The sequence below is a fragment of the Oncorhynchus mykiss genome, chromosome 25 (assembly GCF_013265735.2).
Source record: "Oncorhynchus mykiss isolate Arlee chromosome 25, USDA_OmykA_1.1, whole genome shotgun sequence".
Classification (NCBI taxonomy): domain Eukaryota; kingdom Metazoa; phylum Chordata; class Actinopteri; order Salmoniformes; family Salmonidae; genus Oncorhynchus; species Oncorhynchus mykiss.
In genome coordinates, this window is record NC_048589.1 from 6,018,517 (window position 1) to 6,038,898 (window position 20,382).

Consider the following 20,382-nt stretch of genomic DNA (forward strand, 5'->3'; position numbering starts at 1 on the left):
GATGAGCAGGTACATGAGACATGGCTTCAGTTCATGTCAGGAGAGAGTTGACAATGGGAGTGGAGTGAAGTAGTCATCACCTCTTATTCAGGAAACAGGAGGAGACTTAGCTTTCAATACAAATAGCAGATACATTCCATTAAAGCAAATCAAATCAGTACCCTAATAGGTTTGGGCAACAAGTTTCTCCATGAGGTTAAACTCAGACATCTCAGATTTCACAACGTCAAACACAGACTGCACAGCTCACCCACTTGACAGATCAAAGTAGCCCGAGAATCGTTCCTGAATAAAGCCATGATCATCCACATACCTGACAATAACTGACAACTGTGAGCAGACTGGTGGCACCATTGGTCCCAGAGTGGTAGGGCAATTTCCCCCCCCCCCATTTTCTTTATCTGGTAACCTAACCAGGAAAACTCTGGACCCTATAGGGTATTACATTGATTAATTTGTTGTTAAAAGGTTTTATATATGCGATGATAGGACCAGTTTTTCTAAATCAGGTCACATGGTTTAAAAAAACTCCTGGGAAAAACTACTGGCCCTGGGGAGGATGAAAACCTTGTCAAACTGCAGCATCCTTATACTTGTTCATATAAATTATATTTAGACTAGACTAAGAGGGGGTTTCCTCTACCCAGACAGAGAGACAACAACGGTTAGACAATTTAACTCACAGGGCTGAGCTTGCTTTATGCATGTTTGCATCATGCTGGCCCATACAATAACACAAACTCACTATTATCACTATTATGTTGATTCAGTCCAGGTAATCATTTTGGATTGAAAAGGTATAGGTAGCCTAGGCAGCCCAAGTTTAAACGTAAACCTAAATGTATCACATTCACATTTTCTCCTGACAAATAAATGGACTATAAATACATAGGATTACCAATTTGTTTACTCTGACCAGATGGACAGGGTGCATAGGCTGTATGCATCTGCTCTTATTAGTAGCCTATAATTGATCAGACTGAACAATTGTCTTGTTTTCAGCCAATACAGCATGTCAGATCTCTATTGTTTAAGTGTAGCCTCAGCTGCTGCAACATTTATGAGATTAGTTTTTTGCTTGTGTCCGTCTGGAGTGATTATGCGCTGTCACCTTTGCTAAATAAATACCAGAGGAAAGTGGAAAGCCCACGCGCTGCGTCAACCTCTCGCTTTAATCGCACTTTTAATGGATGATGCAATGAAATCATTCCGAATTGATTTCGGCGTCCCAAAAGAAGACAGTAGAAATGTCCATATGCTCAGCATGTAAAGCATGGTAAAACGCAATTACATATGCAAGTTCCTTGTTAGTTGCCCTTGTTAGCTGAACTTTTTATCTTAAAAGGATAACTTTTTTAAATGTTTCATAATTTTTTCTTTTGCTGAAATTCACAGAGGTAGATGGTCCTCTCCTTCCTCCTCTGAGGAGCCTCCACTAATACAGCGAGAATTTAAATTAGTACAGAAACCTCACATAAGTCACTTCTAAAATCGTACTTCGTAGTCAGTGCTTCGACGTCATTACACAGTCGGTTACTGTATTTTATTTGCCTGTTGCTATGACCATGATATAATCATGATATTGTTTGTAACTCATTGGGCTGTAGCTCAAGTGATCAAAACCAAACTTGGCTGAAATCTAATCTAATACAAACAATGAGAGTGATTAAAAAGTGTGACCTCACTGAGTTCAACTAATAACACTTCCTGAGGATTACATTAATATAGGGAAAGTAGATACCTAGTCAGTTGCAGATCTGAATGCATTCAACCGAAATGTGTCTTCCGTATTTAACCCAGAGGTGTGTCACTCAGTGCATTTTCTCTCTTTCTCTTTTTCTCTGATTTACATCCAAGTTGCCCTCAGGCCTCGGTGTGTGTGAGGGTGTGTGTCTCTGTGTGTGAGAGGGTTTGTGTGTGTGGGGGGTGGGGGGGAGGCGCAAGTCTCAGAGCACACACCCGTATGTGTCTCCACGCCAGATGCCCTGAGGTCCCAGGAACAGAAAACACACACAGACACACGTACACACGCACACACACACACACACACACGCACACACACACACACACACACACACACACACACACACACACACACACACACACACACACACACACACACACACACACACACACACACACACACACACACACACACACACACACACACACACACACACACACACACACACACACACACACACACAGTATACATCCTTACTGATGCATGCATTACATATGAATTTATCTTCAGTGCACAGATGGTCAGAAAGGCATGTTTATGCCAGAGTCCGGATCAATTCCATTTTAATTCCATCCATCCTGTCACGTTCTGACCTTTATTTCCTTTGTTTTGTATTTATTTAGTATGGTCAGGGCGTGAGTTGGGTGGGCAGTCTATGTTTGATATTCTATGATTTGGGGATTTCTATGTTTCGGCCTAGTATGGTTCTCAATCAGAGGCAGGTGTCATTAGTTGTCTCTGATTGAGAATCATACTTAGGTAGCCTGGGTTGCACTGTTTGTTTGTGGGTGATTGTCTATGTTAGTATCTTGTGTTCAGCACAGGTCTCATTTGTAGCGTCACGGTCGTCATTGGTTTATTGTTTTTGTATAGTGTTGCAGTGTTCAGTGTTTTCTTTATTAAAATTCACTATGAACACATACCACGTCGCATTTTGGTCCTCTGATCCTTCTCGCCTCTCCTCTTCAGATGAAGAGGAGGAAGACCGTGACACATCCATCCATTAATCATATTTATTATGATCTAAAAGGCACAACTGATCCTAAATCTCTAATCTGAGATGCCCATGTGTTGTTGTTTTTGGTTCTTCAGAAAGGAACGGAAAATGTGTGGGTGGATGAGGCCAGTGCACGTTTGCCTGGAGGAGCCTTATCATTGTAGCAATCTAAGAAGATCCTTATAGGAACACAGATTTCTGTTGGTAACTCAATTCATAATTCATTGTGAAATAATTGTGAAGAAAGTAAGGTATCATGTAATTTGTATATTGTGGTCTGTGCTGGATGGGCTGACCCCCCTTTCCTATTCATCTGTCATTTAGTTTCCTCTGTAATCACATGGTAATAAGCCTAAAGAAATAAACTACATTCATAATACAATAACATACAGTACCAGTCAAAAGTTTGGACACGTACACATTCAAGGGTTTTTTCTTTCTTTTTTTTTTACTGTTTTCTACATTGTAGAATAATAGAGAAGACATCACAACTATGAAATAACACACATGGAAACATGTATTAATCAAATAAGTGTTAAACAAATCAAAATACATTTTTGATTTTAGATTCTTCAATGTAGCCACAATTTTTTGGGTTACTACATGATTCCATATGTGTTATTTCATAGTTTTTTATGTCGTCACTATTATTCTACACTGTAGAAACGTTTGACTGGTACTCTATGTTTGTGATATTTCCTGTTATATGTGAAATATGTAAAGATGTAATGCTTTTGAGAGTTTTGAACTCTCAATGTAAAATTCAAACCAGAAAAAATCCTAACCTAATTCTAAAAAATGTAAATCAGCAAATGTTTTTTGTAAACTATTGCAGACTAAGCACATGAAAAGGAGTTTCTTTATAGGGAACATATTCTAATGTTTCTCATGTTCCTCTTGTGGATAATTCAATATGCAAATTACAAATCCTCCCCAAATAATAAGTATTGAACCACTACCCCCAACTACTCCCATCAAATAGTTTTGCCAATGATAATTACAAACACAAGGGCACCAAAACCACCAGTTGAAATTTCACAACACCGTAGACTTAGAGAGAGAAAGTAATGATACTGAATTAACATTACCATTTTAAAGCCTAGTTCCTGCAAAAACTCTTTGGTTTATCACTCTAAATAAGAAGCATTTCACACCTTGGAGAAGCCAATCTCACTATTTTCTTTAAATCTCAATGAGATGCGTGAAACGCTGCCCAGCATTGTCCTGATAAGTACCCACCACTCACACCTGGTTTCTCACCAGCACTGAAACAGTTAACCCATCTACACCTGTCCTATCAGGCACCTGTCTCCAGAGCCCTCGGCCAATCAGGAGTGAGTGAGGAAAGCTCCCTGTCGGCATGAAATAAATGTTGGGAGCCAATGTGGACAGGAATCAAACAAGCTCACTCAGCGGGACAAGTCTGCTTCTCTCTGCTAAGACTGGCTGACAGCCTTTCACAAGAACACACAAACACATACACACTAGAGGAGACTTTACCTGAAGAAGCCCGAGATCTACTGTCTTGGAAAGGAGTCATGACCAAAGAGATTGAGTAAGTTGACAATTTTTTCTGTGACATGCTATGTTTCATGGGGTTGGAGTTGGTGTTTCATGCTAGAATGTGTTATTTAAGCGAAATGTGTTTGGACTCGTAATAAATCATTTTATTTAAACGCTTTTAACAAAACCCAAAGTTACTTTATATACACAAGAAAACCAGCAGGATAAAAATAGTTAAAATCACACGTTAAAATAAGTAAGTATATAAAAGAACACTAAACATGATGACAGACTAACCAGGGAGAACACTAAACAGGATGGCAGACTAACCAGGGAGAACACTAAACAGGATGACAGACTAACCAGGGAGAACACTAAACAGGATGACAGACTAACCAGGGAGAACACTAAACAGGATGGCAGACTAACCAGGGAGAACACTAAACATGATGACAGACAAACCAGGGAGAACACTAAACATGATGACAGACTAACCAGGGAGAACACTAAACATGATGACAGACTAACCAGGGAGAACACTAAACATGATGACAGACTAACCATGGAGAACACTAAACATGATGACAGACTAACCATGGAGAACACTAAACATGATGACAGACTAACCATGGAGAACACTAAACATGATGACAGACTAACCATGGAGAACACTAAACATGATGACAGACTAACCATGGAGAACACTAAACATGATGACAGACTAACCATGGAGAACACTAAACATGATGACAGACTAACCAGGGAGAACACTAAACATGAGGACAGACTAACTAGGGAGAACACTAAACATGAGGACAGACTAACCAGGGAGAACACGAAACATGATGACAGACTAACCATGGAGAACACTAAACATGATGACAGACTAACCAGGGAGAACACTAAACATGAGGACAGAAAGTGAACTAGATAGAGGATTTAAAGACAAGACGACAGAGAATTCCGGTTAGCAGGTGTGAAGAGCTGTGTCTTTTAGTGTGGACTTGAATTTATGTATGGATTGCGAGGTTCTGACATGGAGAAGGAGGGACTTCCAGAGTTGCACTGCTAAAAGCCCAGTCTCCCATGGAGCGGAGACTGGCGCGAGGGATGGTGACGAGGCCAGTGTCAGAGGAGCGCAGTGAAGAGGTGGTAGTGTAGGGGTGCAGGAGGTCAGTAAGGTATGTGGGCGCCAGTCCATTAAGTGCTTTGTAGGTGAGCATGAGCAATTTGGGCGATGTGGTCCCAAGGTTTGGTTTCGTGTGAGGACCCGTGCAGCGGAATTTTGATATGTTGAAGTCTGTCCCGTGTTTCGGCGTGGAGCCTGTAGAGAATGGCGTGGCAGGAATCCAAGTGTGATAAAAAATGTAAAAAAGCGTGAATGAAGGTTTCAACAATGGGGTCAGTGAGAGAGGGTCTGAGTCGTGAGATTCAGTTATTGAGTTGGAAGAAGTCTGATGTTGGGGATGTTCCCGGATGTGGGGTTGAATAAAACACTGAGGTTGTGGAGTGGATGGTGCAGCCATTGATTCGCATGTTGACCCCGTTTCCTGATGAGGGAGTTGGGGGCCCATGAGCATGACCTCTTTTTTTTGTCGTCGTTTAATTTGAAAAACCATCCACGTTTTCATTTCAGATAGTCGACAAGAGAGGGGGGATGTAGTGGAGTTAGTTTTTCATCTGGCCCCAATCTGACTTGTGTCTTGTGGTTTAACTTCCAAGGTGAAATGCAACCAGTCGTATAGTCAAGTGTGTTGGTTGGTTAGAATGACAGATGTAAGGCCTTTGGCTGAAACTGCTGTTGATTCTGCAACATTCTCCCCTCCTCTTATAATTTTCATCTAAACTTTTCTGCCGAGGGCCAGAATAGAAAATTATGCAAGCGTTGACTTGTTCATTCATCTTCTGTTGTACAGTAGTTTGAGCCACTTAGACTTCCAGAGAGAGGGTGAGAAATCAGGCACTCGGGGGCCCCCCTTCTCTTTCTCTCTTTACATTGTGTAATGAGACCCCCATGTGAAAGGTGTGTTTTTAGAAAAGTGTGTGTCAGGTTTCTCCATTTTATATTTGACATTCTCTCTCTCCCCGCTATGTTGTGAATTTAAGCCGGCTCATGATTTAAACTGGCCTGTCCATAAGCCGTGTTGACACTAACCCAGGGGGGTACAACACACAATGGGGGAGAGAGAAACGGGTATCCCCCGAATGTGTTGGAGGGGCTGGTTAATGACAATGTGTAATGAGTTGAATTACATAACAGTGTAGTAGGGAAACTCTAGACCGGGATTCTCTATTGTAACATCTGTATTGGGCATTATTTAGGGAAAGGAGAGTAGCTAATGAGATATTGTGGTGTCATAGTGTACTGAGGTGAGTGAGCGTACAGGGAGAGACAGGTGTATTTTAGAACAGTGGTGGGTAGAAGTTTTTTGAGGTGAAGCATTTTAGTAAAACAGTTGTATGGAATTATATACGACGTATAGGTGATCACACAGTCTTATTTGATGCTAATATACCTTATTGTGACAGTCATTAAGAGTTTGGGTTGGAATCGTAACAGCGTAGGTATTTTTCTTGCCATTCTCCCTCTCTCCTAATCAAACATAGTCGGCTGTCAATGCCTGGAGTCTTCCTCTGTTGTTAGCACATGATGTGGTAGCCCATAGGTAAATCTGCACCGTTTGCATGCTGGCCATTTCAGGGCCACTTACAGGAGAAGGCTTATTCCCATTCCCAGTAGCCAGGGAATTCCCAAAACAAATCCTGCTTTTCTCTCTGTTTATCCTGGTCTGAGGAGTAACTCATCCTTCCCCCAAATCCCTTGTTTTGTTTCTGGCCTTTTGGCAATATTGAAACCCAGGGACTCCCAGGTGAGCACTCCGGTCCGGAAATGTTTACTTTAGAAATCGTTATATGTTCCTAGGAAGGGAAAGGCTCAAATCAAAAAAAGTTGTTTCTTTCTTTCCTAAAAAAACAAACACCATACAGTTCTGAGGTAACGTGATCATTTTGAGGTCATGCAAGGCATGTTTGTGTGTACATGAGCTCTTGGCCCCTGGCATGTTGAACTTCTCTGACACTTGCAACCAAATATGATTAAGATCTGTGGTTTTGCAATCGAAACCCTCCAGAGGCAGGTATGTGCAGTGCTTAAGGTTGTCAATAGCATGCAGATGATCACACCATAAAGCCCTTGCATTTCTAATACACCGGTAAAGAGGCACTTCTATAGCCAAAACATGCTCATTGTTGCCTTTCTAATATATTATTGTATTATTTAAAAAAAGAAGAGGAATTTAATGACTAAATCCTTCACTGTAATGCCACATTCTGAATGGGAAGCCTACCATTTTGACTTGTAATAAAACTATAATGTAAGTTTATTCATGTGTTGTTTCTCCTGGCCCTGTTTGCTGCAGGACTCTGGGACTGGTCCTTCAGAACGAGAGCTTCAACTACCAGCGCTACAATAACTACATCATGGACTCCTGGGCCTACACAGACAGCCTACTCGCATATGACCAGTGCAAGGTAACTGTGCGTCTGTGTGTTATACCACCTGTTTAAGTTCAACTTTGAGTCCTGTGTATAGATATTGTGCTGTATCAGTACTCACGGTTGTTGTTTCACTTTCACAGACACCCAAAGAGCAGAAGATGGTTGCATGCAGCCGAGGCAGTAGTATGTACAAGCCATCAGAGAGGTAAGATTGACTTCTGAGCAATTATTAACACTACCAAGAGTATGGACTTGATTGAGAGAGCCACCTGTCAATCTAGGGAGAGAGGCACTAAAGGGGTGTGCTTATGGCACAGATAAGGGGGTAAAGGGATTTTAAGTGGTTGCCGGGTGGTATTAGGAGTTCCCATGTCATGAAGTCAAGCCCATTGACATGGAGTCAAGCGGTAGAGGCAGGGCAGGGCTTTGGTGAGGTTAGAGTTGGGTGAGCTGGTGGCTAATCCCCATGTCAAACAGAGCCCCAAGGGATTATGGGCCGTGGTACACCTCCTTCTCATCATTCTCCTCCCTCCCCCGAACAACACTCTGACTCACAAAGGAGGAGAAGCAGCCCCAGCTCTGCCGCACTCTCACCCTCTCTTTTGTCTGGGTTGAAAAATGGCCACCGTCAAACACACCCGTCAGTCCCACAGATAAATTTATAGAAAGAGAGAAAACATTCCAGGATTAGGCCGTAAACAGTTCCTGCCCAGCTCTGTTTAGTTCACTTTCAGTAGCATTGTGTGCTTAGTGGGCTCTGAGAACTAAACTGGCTTTATTAATGTTTTATTGACTTTGACGCCTAGTTTTACAGTCTGTAATTGTGTGCATGTGTGCTGCTGTATCTGCTACTGTATAAAAGAGCTGGAGTTTATTTGAAGGAAGGAAGTACCTTTGACAATCAGTGTTTCGCGCGAGAGTACTATTTGTCAAACAACCCCATTGATTTCATTGAGTGTTAATTCGAAGGGGTGGCGAATTGGGTTGGTCCTGTATCTAAACTCCTCCCCCCCCCCCCCCCCCCCCCCAATCCAGGACTATGATTGGCTCCTCCCCCGAGCTGGTCTCCCTGGAGACGCCAGCCAACATTATGAAGCTGCTGTCCGAGAACATTTCCTCCAACCACCCCCAGGAGGCGCTGGAGCTGAACAGCAAGCTGTCACCCCTCTGTCCCCCCTCTGTTCTCCAAAACCCTCTCCCTCTCACCCCCAGTGCCGACACCTACGACAAGCAGGTCATCAACAACATCTTCGACTCCTTGCTCTCCCAGAAGTGGCCCACAGAGACAGCCTTCCCTGAGGCCACCACTGAGGTAAGCTTACAGCACCAAGAAGAGTAGCCATCTTGTTTTTTTGTCTAAATCACAACTGGTGTTGACCTTTGTACATTTTCATCTCTGGCAATGTCTCATCTTCCCCTTCACTTCTAGTTACCCTCCCTCCATCTCTCTCTTTCTTTTTGTCCTTTTCATATTCCCTCTTCTCACATTTTGTCTTGTGTCGCCCTGAAGCAGACTCTACCCTACAGCGATCCCTTTGCCGAGCAGCACAGCCCAGTTTACTCTGACTCTTACAGCAAATCCCCTCCAGAGAGATACAGGTAGCTATTTGCCCCCCGAGAATCAGATCAAATTATGACACCTGTGTGATGACTTCAAAGTCATCACGTCCGCTTGAACACTGAACTATTGTACGCCCAGTATCGCTAATACTTATTAGGCTAAAGATAATGAATATAATTGAGCTTTGTGTAAATTATAAAGCAATGGGGGGGGGGTAAAATTCCAATAGCAAAGCATAATGCTGTGCACTAACATTCTTCTCTGTTCTTTTCTGTCTCCAGGAACACTTTCCAGTTCATTCTGGGAGCCCCTCAAGCCATCCAGCACAAGTCGTCCGAGCTGCCCATGGTTTACCTCAACAAGGGCCAGTTCTACCCCATCTCCCTTCAGGGGGTGGACAGCTCAGCCAGTCTGATCCCCAACAAAGTCAAGGTGAGTCGAGCTTTGATGACATCACCCAGGAACATTTCCTCTATCCATAGGATGTTCTGTCTGACACAACCCCAGTGAAAGTATGTTCCTTAGGAATCTCCTGAGAAAAAAATATATATATCTAGGTTCAACATTGTTGACTGTCTGAAGCAAGTCATGGTGAATTGGGGTGGGAAACCTTTTTCTCTCTTTCTGTGATGGGTGATTTCGGGTTTGGAGTTCCGCCAGGCACAGTACTCAGGCCATTGCATATTTCGTCTGGCGGGGCCAAACCCAATGCATGTCAGCCAGTTAGTCAGGCCCTGAGTTCTTTGTGACTAAGTCAGAAGGAGAACAGGGGGAGAGGTGTGGTGCCAACGGCCTGGGTGACAACCCTCTCTTTTGTCAAGTAAAAAGAGAGCACACACAAGCCCTGCTAATAGTTGGTGACAATACCAGGAGAGAATTGAGGATTTAGAATTATGATAACAGGGCCTGATGTCTGAATGAAACGTGCCCAGTTGTGCCTTTCTCAAAGTCGACGACGCACCAACAAAGACGTATAACCTATACAAAATGTACCTTGTCTGATGGCTCTCGCTCTCTCTCTTTCTCTCTTTCCCTATTTTCTCTTCTTTCTCTCTCTCTTTTGTTTGTGGCTCTCTTTCTCCAGACGGTGGTCATGGCGGTGTTTGAGAACGACAAGAGCGCAGAGATTCAGCTGAGGTGCTGGAATCACTGGCACGCACGGCAGCCGACCGTTAAGCAGAGAGTCATTGACATCGGTATGGCACCGCATCTTTGACCGTCTGTCTACACACAAACACATGTATAGCATAGAAACAGACAGTTACAAGGCTTTCCCCGTTGTCTTCTCTGAAGAATGTCATGGATAAATGCCATAGGTCAACATCTACAACAACAAATGCCACTGACTGGAAGATTATTATTTTTTTTATCAGTTGTTGTTTTTGTTGTTGCTTTTTGTAAGCCTGTATCTATTCTGAGCAGATAACCACTTCAATGAAAGACAATAACAATTCCAATGGTTCCAGAAATTTCTCTGAACTAAATCAATATCTTTCTATTTATCTTCTAGCTGACTACAAAGAGGTATTCAGTGGCATCAGCCACGTGGAAGAGGTGGCCTTCAACGCTTTGTCCTTCATCTGGAACCCCAATGAGGAAGCTAAGGTAAAAGCAGCGAGGAAACTGGAGCAACAGTGGAAAACACGCACACTGACACTCACACAGATGATGTCGTAACGCTTGGCGCACCCCTATTATGTACCTAGCCACGCTACCCATTGAGCTGAAATGGGGCGATGAAGGAGCGCTGAGGGTTGGGAGGGGAGGAATCCCTGGCATGCGGCTGCCCCGGTGCAAGTGAAGAGCGTCACGTCGAGAGCGCTTACTGCTCACTGCCCCCCAGGGCATAAGGGTTGGGCAATAAAACTCACTGCAGGTGAGGGAGAGAGAATGAGAATGAGAAAGAGAAGGGAAAGGACGGGTTGGAAGGAATGAGAGAGAAAAACTCCTTTTAATTTTAATAAACACGGAAGGCACTTGTTGTCACAACCATCCCTTTCCACTCCTGGCCCCTCACAATAGTATGTTCAAATCAATGCCTCTCATATCCTAAAACCTTACCAAGACCCAACCAGTGTGGAAACATTCTAGACTTTTCTGCTATACTGTACCTCTGTACATTTGTCCACATTGGAGGGGGTTTACAATCCAAAAAGGTGTCATTACACCATGTGTCCATAGACTTCTAGTGTTTGTTTTGTAAAACAAATGTGAATTGTGTCAAGATATCTACTGCAGCCCTCATCCTCCACATACAACACCCATTCTGCCAGTCACATTCTGTTAAAGGTCCCCAAAGCACACACATCCCTGGGTCGCTCCTTCACTGCAGCTAGCGACTGGAATGAGCTGCAACAAACACTCAAACTGGACAGTTTTATCTTAATCTCTTAATTCAAAGACTCAATCATGGACACTCTTACTGACAGTTGTGGCTGCTTTGTGTGACATATTGTTGTCTCTAACTTCTTGCCCTTTGTGCTGTTGTTTCGTGCCCAATAATGTTTGTACCATGTTTTGTGCTGCTACCATGTTGTGTTGCTACCATGCTGTGTTGTCATGTGTCGCTGCCTTGCTATGTTGTCTCTTGTCGTGATGTGTGTTTTGTCCTATATTTTATTTATTTTATTTTTAATCCCAGCCCCCGTCCCCACAGATGGCTTTTTGCCTTTTGGTAGGCCGTTACTGTAAATAAGAATTTGTTCTTAATTGACTTGCTTAGTTAAATGAAGGTTAAATTTAACCGATTTTTAAGGTTCCAATTGCTGTGCAAGGACCTTTAACCTTTTACTGCAGTAGGCTAAATCAGGGTCACACAGAGTGTTTCTTGGTAGTCTTAAACAAATCTACAGTGAAACAAAATATACACCTCTCACACATGGTTATGGGCCTACAAAAAAGAAGACAACTGTACCATGTCAGATATAATGTTGAAATGTATTCAATGTTGAGTTTGCATCCCAATATTACACTTTACACACATCAGAGAAGACTGAAATATAGCAAAACCGTTTGACATCGATACACCGTATTTTCTGCGGCTTTTAAAAAATAATGTTAATTCATTATGAATAACATTTCACCCATGAGGCCACTAGGTCATTTGACGACAGGAAAGTGCTACTGGCCAGCATAACTGTTCTAGAAAGTTCCAATTCAACTGTTGTCTGATATCCTGTGTAACCCTCTTCTTCTCTCTCCTCCAGGTGTACATTGGCATTAACTCTCTGAGCACAGACTTCTCCTCTCAGAAGGGAGTGAAGGGGCTTCCTCTCAACCTCCAGATCGACACATATGACTTCAGCAGCGGCACCAACCGCCTCATCCACAGAGCAGCCTGCCAGGTCAAAATCTTCTGCGATAAGGTCAGTGAAGATCTCTATCCACTGTGCTAGCTATGCTCATCCATGACATAAAAATAGTTTTTGTTTTTTGTTGTTGTTTGTTTTTAAAGAAATGCACCTGTTGTACGGCTGACTCATTTGTTAAATGAGGAGTAAAAGTGTCAGAGTGGAGCTTTGACCGTCTGTCTTTTTCCTCAGGGTGCAGAGAGGAAGATGAGGGATGAAGAGAGGAAAAGGAGCAAGAGGAGGGTCAAGACAGTCATTGACTCAAGCAACAACAGTAAGTCTACCTCAGGCTCTTATTACTAATATAATGACAGCCTACGACATCCACCAACAAAATAATCCACCGATACATCATGTTGTGTGTCAGAACATGCAAATAAGGAATTTAATTACAGTTTGGGTATCTTTCATCAGTTTGTTTTTATCGTGAAGCTTGGCCTTCCCAAGTCCAATTCAACTCCATTGCGTGATTGAAAATGTACTCTGACTAGATCAGCAGTGGAGCAAGACACCAACCCAAGCAAGAAATACATCCTGTATTTTAAGTCTGTGATTGTAATTTAACACCTCATGGGTTTCTAACAAAATTTAGAATTTTAGGTTTCAGCCCCATTTGTATGAATAGCATCCGACTCTTTCTTAAAGAGAATAACTAGTGGTGCATTACAATGTCATAGAGCCAGTTTCCGACACTCAGGTAAACCTTACTCATAGACTAAAGAGCACCCGGTAAACCAGTCCTTTATACCTTAGGCCAGTCTGTAACGCCAATTCTAAACCAGTGTTCTCCTCTCCCTCCTCAGCCAACAAGTCAGTAGTGTCCAGCTCAATGGGAAGTGGCAGCACCTTCTTCAAGACCCTGGAGGACCACGTCACCAACCCTGTCCTCTTCATCCCAGAGATGCACCTCTCCAACATGCAGCGCTGCAGCCTGGTAGGTTCCCTCCCCCCATCCACTCCCCCTTTATTTTCCTCTCTTCTCTTTTCTCTCTCTCTCTCTCTCTCTCTCTCTCTCTCTCTCATTTTCTGGGATTGAGGGATCTTGGAGTTCACCACCACAAGAGTGAGTTGAGTCATGTTCCCTGCTATCCCTGGACTGTAGCTCCAGGCTGACGGTGCACAGAGGGGGGGGGGGGGGGGGGGGGGGGAGGGATAGTGTGGGAAAAAAAATGTTGTGGGAAAAGTGGGTTGGGATGGGAGAGTGAGGAGAGACAGACGCCGAGATCAGACGATCTAATTGGTGGGTCGTTCAGTTTCCTCGACTCGAAACTCGACTCAAGTGTGACTGACCCACGGATTAACCTGCGGGGGCTTAGACAAAGACACACACACACACCTGGCACACACACACACACACACACACAAGTCCCCCTTTTCAGTGTTGTTGACACAAGCCAGTGGAGGTGGTAAGGGCTGCTGTCCTGACAGGCCTTTAGTTCCCACAGTCTGGGCTTTAGAGAGTGGGGAAGGAGAGTGTGTATGTGCTCAGTATGTCTAGTAAGGTCTGCATGCCAGTCCCTTTCCAGCCCTTTCCAGTATTATTTCCCTAGTGTTAATGAACACACACTTATTAGACAGTACGTAGATTATATACATCTTCACAGCTTTAAGAGAGGAAAGCAAGGTAGAGATGTGACCTAATTCAGGCTAAAGGTGGAGGGGGTACCTTGTATTTTGGAGGTGGGGGGGGGGGGGGGGGGGGGGTTACAAGAGTTGAGTATCGTAAATCATTCCATTGCTCAAAGAAAATGTCTTCGATAACTTTCTTAGGAAAAGGTCAGCTTCTTTAGAGGGGAGCGACATCATCATGACTCGTAAAAGAGTCTGGAAATGTTCTGTTCTATATAATATACAATGTGACTAGCTGACTGGTTGTGAGACAAACATCTCTGAACGTCAGACAAACGTCTTGTCTGGAACCTTTTATCTGTCTGCATCTGCATCACCATTCATGTGCGTATCGACAGATTCGTGACAATAACATTCATGCTCATGACTGTTACAACCATGCAATGACTGGGGATGGGAAATGAAGCAATAATATTCTACGGAGGAGTTGTACCTAATAGTTTTACATATCTCCTATTTCTCCGTGTAGGCACCCCCCACAACACTGGAGGAGGTTGAAAAGAGCTCACTGAAGAGACTTTACCCTAATCGACTGGAACAAAGCAATGGTAGCCCACCACCAAGCAAGCAGGCCAGATGCGAGGAGCAGCAGCGAGGTAAAGAAGAATTTCTGAATTGAAAATAATGTACTTCCTGTATTGAAATGGAATTGGCTCAAACCCAAACCTGTTGTACAGAGAATACATATAGTATGAGGCAATTAATAAGTGGTCAATATGCAAAACAAAGCCCTGCTGTGGTCCTTGTCTGGCACACACAACCTGAAGTATTCTGTTACCTTGCTTTTGCAGTGCTCCTGTACGTGAGAACCGAGTCAGAGGAAGTGTTCGATGCTCTCATGCTCAGCAGCCCAACCCTGAAAGGCCTAAGACAAGCGGTAGGTAGTACACTCATGATACTTGTTCCTTCCTTACCCAACCTTGTTGTCATCCTCCAAGCATCTCATCCAGCAACCAGGAGAAGATACCGTGGGAGTTGACCGTGACACTCATCTTTCGTTTGTTCCTTTCTCAGATTTCTGAAAAGTACGCCATGCAACAGGACACCATTGGGAACATCTACAAGAAATGCAAAAGAGGGTAAGTTACTTTTTAAACCAAGGCCCTGCATTGATCTGTGTCTTCTTTTGGGGGGGGGGGTTACATCAGGAGGAATAAGTGTTAGCATTAGCTATGCTACATAATTACCAATAGTATTAGCATGTAACAATAGCAAGATACAGTAAGTTGAAGGGACATTTTTCGGATTTGATTAAAGGAAAACTCCACCCAAAAAGAATTAGTCTATTGTTGACATAGTTCCAAAAAGTTTTACTTGCCAGCAATCATGTTTTCAAGATGCACTATATATACAAAAGTATGTGGACGCCCCTTCAAATTAGTGGATTTGGCTTTTTCAGCCACACCTGTTGCTGACAGGTGTATAAAATCGAGCACACAGCCATGCAATCTCCATAGACAAATATTGGCAGTAAAATGGCCTTACTGAAGAGCTCAGTAACTTTCAATGTGGCACCGTCATAGGATGCCACATTTCCAACAAGTCAGTTAATCAAATTTCTGCCCTGCTAGAGCTTCCTCGGTCAACTGTAAGTGCTGTTATTGGGAAGTGTAAACGTCTAAGAGCAACAACGTTTCAGCCGCGAATTGGTAGGCCGCACAAGCTCACAGTACGGGACTGCCGAGTGCTGAAGAACGTAAAAATTGCCTGTCCTCGGTTGCAACACCTCAGTACCGAGTTCCCAACTGCCTCTGGAAGCGACATCGGCACAAGAACTGTTCTTCGGGAGCTTCATGAAATGGGTTTCCATGGCCGAGCAGCCTAAGATCACCATGCGTAATGCCACGCGTTGGCTTGGTGTAAAGCTTGCCACCATTAGACTCTGGAGCAGTGGAAACACTGTTCTCTAGAGGGATAAATCACGCTTCACCATCTGGCAGTCTGATGGACGAATCTGGGGTTGGTGGATGCCAGGAGAACGCTACCTGCCCGACTGCATAGTGCCAACTGTAAAGATTGGTGGAGGAGGAATAATGATCTGGGGCTGTTTTTCATTGTTTGGGCTTAGTTCCAGTGAAAGGAAATCTTAATGCTACAGCATACAATGACATTCTAGATGATTTTGTGCTTTCAACTTTGGCAACAGTTTGAGGAAATCGCTTTCCTGTTTCAGCATGACAAAGTGAGGTCCATAGAGAAATGGTTTGTCGAGACTGGTGTGGAAGAACTTGACTGGCCTGCACAGAACCCTGACCTCAAACCCCATCAAACACCTTTGGGATGAATTGGAACACCGACTCCGAGCCAGACCTAATAGCCCACCAATCTGACCTCACTGATGCTCTTGTGGTTGAATGGAAGCAAGTCCCCGCAGCAATGTTCCAACATCTAGTGGACAGCCTTCCCAGAAGAATGGAGGCTGTTATAGCAGCAAAGGGGAACCAACTCCATATTAATGCCTATAATTTTGGAATGAGATGTTCGACGAGCATACTTTTGGTCATGCAGCATATAACTTTCAAAATACTGAAATCATCCCTGTATAATGCTGCAAAATGCATGATACGGGATGATTTCTGTATTTTGAAAGTTACATATCTTGGTAGGTTGAATCTAAGTTGAATCTTGCTTGAATTTTGGTCTTTCCTCAGTAAGGAAGGCAACTAAAGTTGACAGACCGGCTAGGTGAGCTAGCTAGCTCTGTCTCCTGGAATGTGATAATTGCAGCTCTTCCAAAAAACACAGGATGGAAAGATTTTAAAACTAGGCTGGATGAGTCACCCTATTCTTTTACTTTACAGTATTTATGTTCCTCTAATCTGATCTAACCATCCCATAGCTACACCAAGAAGTGTTCTGGTCTATTTACTTCAGAGTGAAAAGAGGGTGGCACCTTATTGAGCAACAATGTGGAGGCCAGGTGGTTGACATTAAATAGGACTAGCCTTTGAAAAAGAGCTGGTCTCCCTATTGGCAGCATGTCAACCATGAAATTAAATAATGGTGGCCATTTTGTTTTCAATGCTTGCGCCAAAGGCTGTGTCCGAAATCGATCTTGCCAAATACTTACTAAAATGTCCTACTATGTACTAATTCTACTACATACTATTTAGAATGTACTGTTTAGTAAAAACGAATGCAGTTATCAACAAATATCAACATACTAGGCTCACCCATCCTGAGAACCTGTCATCTAGTGTGCAATTGCGTTGATTCCCGCCATTCGTTCATTTGGTCACAGCGCGTCCGCTTATTTCGTTATCGAAGGTCTTTATCAAACACATGCAAGTCTGGAAAGACAATTCTCTTCCTTAATAGTGTGCAGCAAGTTCTACTAGATGAAAAGCAGTAATGAGTATAGCATCCTGGCATTTAAATCTGCAATATGTCACTTTTTGGGCAAACTGATCAAATTCACATAGAAATGTGAGGTATATTGATCTGTCATTCTCATTGAAAGCAAGTCTAAGAAGTGGTAGATCTGTTCTATGTGCACTATTTCTATGGTTCCCCTTCTTTTATATTTGGTGTTGTACACCAGCTTCAAAAAGCTGAAAATACAATATTTTTGGTTGTTGAAAAAAAAAATTTCACAGCACTTTAGACGGCACAACGATTCTCTACACTTGCTTGTTTTGTCACATTAACTATTTGAATTTTAGCAACCAGAAAATGGCAGAACTGTTTGTGCATATTGCACCTTTAAACCATACTCGATTTTAGACATTTCGCATACTATAAAACATACTATTTTCGCATGACTAAAATGCCTTCTATTTAGAATGCAAGTATATGTATGCGTATTTGGACGTCACCATAGTCTTTGGGGAAAAATTCTGTACTATTCTAATTTCATAGTGTACATCGAAGGTCTTTATGTTTACTGATTAGGTGACATTTCCCTAAGCTTCAGATCTACTACTAGTAGTAAAGTAGGCCTGTTGTAGGTGTCTTCACACAAGCATTCATACCAATGAAGATGTGTAACTAACATGTTCCGAGGCAGTGATCTGTTGAAGCTGACTTGATGGAGTAGATCACTGTCACCTAGAATGTTTTGTGGTTATTCTGTCACACTGCCTGAAAGGCTTTAATAACTTTGACTGAAGTTGAGTTTGCCCTGGGGGTTTGAATGGAGAACCCAACAGGTTATGTCTCATTCCGCTTATAGTGTTCTATCAGTCCCTTCCCTCCGGGTAGCGTGTGCAGGCAGTTCGCTTGATTATCAACAGAGCTTTACTTACCGTAAAGACGGGTTGCCCTATGGGAAAAGGAGTCTGGCCTGATAAATTGTCTGCAGTGTTGAGGGAATTGTAGGCTTCTCACTCTTTTGTTTCGTGCCTACAAAATGTATCAGCCAGACAGCAGAAAACTGGTAATTTACATAGCATGTTCCCCCCTACAAAGACATTAATCTGTTATTTGTCTGTTTATTTTTCAGGATTTTCGTCAACATGGATGACAACATCATTGAACACTACAGCAACCACTCAGCATTCCTCATAGAGATCTCTGAAATCATGTGCGGTCAGTTCCAGGTCACTCTCATGGAGTTATGAAGAGAGGGGGCGGACATTTTTGATGTTCGGCCCACCCCATTGCAAAGTGTGGCCAATCAAACTGCCTGCCGATTTCAACTTTTTAAGCACTACTCTGTGAGAGACTCTATTGGCTAGCCCAAGATGGCAAAGACCAATGAGGCCAAAGAAGACAATCTACACCCACCATTAGTTCAACCATCGAACCAACTTCAGACCAAGAGCTTTATACCAATGCCAGTCACTGCCTTTGTAAATACAATTTAAACCCCTTATGACTTTTTACTGTAGTATATATTTTATAACAGAGCGATTCTGATGAATTATGCTGTAAATATTTTATGTAAATAGAAATTAATATGTCATATGAGTGATAGTATAACCCATTTTCCACAAACATCCAAAGCTATGTATTTCCATTTCAGGAGACATACCGTCCATGTATGTTGTCAACTTTTCCAAAAGACTGCCCTTCTTGCTGCTTTTCATGTACTTATAATTTCTTCCAAGGGATCTCAAGTAATGGGAATGATGCCATTGTGTTGGATTATATGTTTTTCACTATATTACAGATGTGGGATCTTAATTTGTGCCAGTTTGCTACAGCAGGAAAATAATCCTGCAGCAATAGGGAATGTGAAGTATTATGTGGATTATAATAAATTGACATTTTTGTAGGGGTTGATACATTTTGCATAAGGGAAAATCAAGTGGAAGCAAACTTTAAAAACCCTTTTTAAACCTCATACACTACGAGTTTAAAATGTCCTGCATTGCAGGAAAGTGCTCCTGCAATAGGGTGATCAATTAAGATCCTACATCTGTGTATTTCTCTGACCATAATGTTTGCTATTATAGTGCTACAAATAGTATAATGTAGCCTGTTAGTTTCACACCCCAGAATTCTCCAACCAGGGACTTTTTTTAGAACCAAAGTCACACATTTCCCACTTCGGCGAGTATTGCCTTCACAAAAACCTGAGTGGCCTTCTTTCATAGAGGACTATACACATTTCTAGGTTGTATTGTAACCATCACATTTTTCCCCTAAGGACCTGTGCCTGAACCACTTGATATCTGATCAACCCCTGTCAAAATCTTTCAGTTGAGTTTACTTGTATGTTTTTGCAACATTTCAATTCTCTATCTATATCCCTGTAATGTATATTATGATTTTAGCATGGCGATCCTTTTGTATTGATACTCTTCTTAGTTTTTTTTGTTTTGAAAGAATATAAAAAATATACGAAATAAAAGATGTTGTCTTTTAGTGGTTTTAGTATGCTAAAGTTTGAAGATGACTTAGAATGAATTCACTTCAACTCAAATCTTACTGAATGATGACATGATAAGAATACTCTAGACCAGTGCAGGCCTATAGCACAGGCCCTTTCCAGCTAGCACGTAACGTTCTGAGAACTATATGTTTCTTCCAGGTTGGTGAGAACGTGGTTGTCCTATGTTTATTTTGAATACAACCTTCCCACAACATTCTCGGAACCATATGTTTCTTCGGTGGAAATGTCAGTTAGCAGTGTTAAGTCTTATTGAAACATGTTCTC

The 20,382-nt window shown here is 42.5% G+C and overlaps 1 protein-coding gene across 2 annotated transcripts; it reads left to right on the plus strand.

The window, feature by feature from the left end:
• Positions 1-4,126: 4,126 nt before the first annotated feature.
• On the plus strand, positions 4,127-20,090 carry grhl3 (grainyhead-like transcription factor 3). Of its 2 annotated transcripts, none has more exons than XM_036962967.1 (15): positions 4,127-4,296; positions 7,664-7,775; positions 7,883-7,947; positions 8,778-9,054; positions 9,253-9,341; positions 9,585-9,735; positions 10,388-10,499; positions 10,814-10,908; positions 12,510-12,668; positions 12,846-12,927; positions 13,457-13,587; positions 14,752-14,878; positions 15,074-15,159; positions 15,297-15,361; positions 18,724-20,090. In XM_036962967.1, the coding sequence occupies exons 1-15, from the start codon at positions 4,280-4,282 to the stop codon at positions 18,839-18,841; spliced, it is 1,686 nt and encodes a 561-aa protein (XP_036818862.1). In that variant the 5' UTR covers positions 4,127-4,279; the 3' UTR covers positions 18,842-20,090. The 2 variants fall into 2 exon arrangements, with proteins under 2 accessions (XP_036818862.1, XP_036818863.1); XM_036962968.1 differs by having other exon boundaries at positions 9,256-9,341.
• The last annotated feature ends 292 nt before the right edge of the window (positions 20,091-20,382 follow it).

Excerpts from the sequence above, each read along its gene's own strand:
- grhl3 (XM_036962967.1), top strand. Across the intron at positions 10,500-10,813 it reads GCAGAGAGTCATTGACATCG|CTGACTACAAAGAGGTATTC; the intron begins GTATGGCACCGC and ends TTTATCTTCTAG. Across the intron at positions 13,588-14,751 it reads ACATGCAGCGCTGCAGCCTG|GCACCCCCCACAACACTGGA; the intron begins GTAGGTTCCCTC and ends TTCTCCGTGTAG.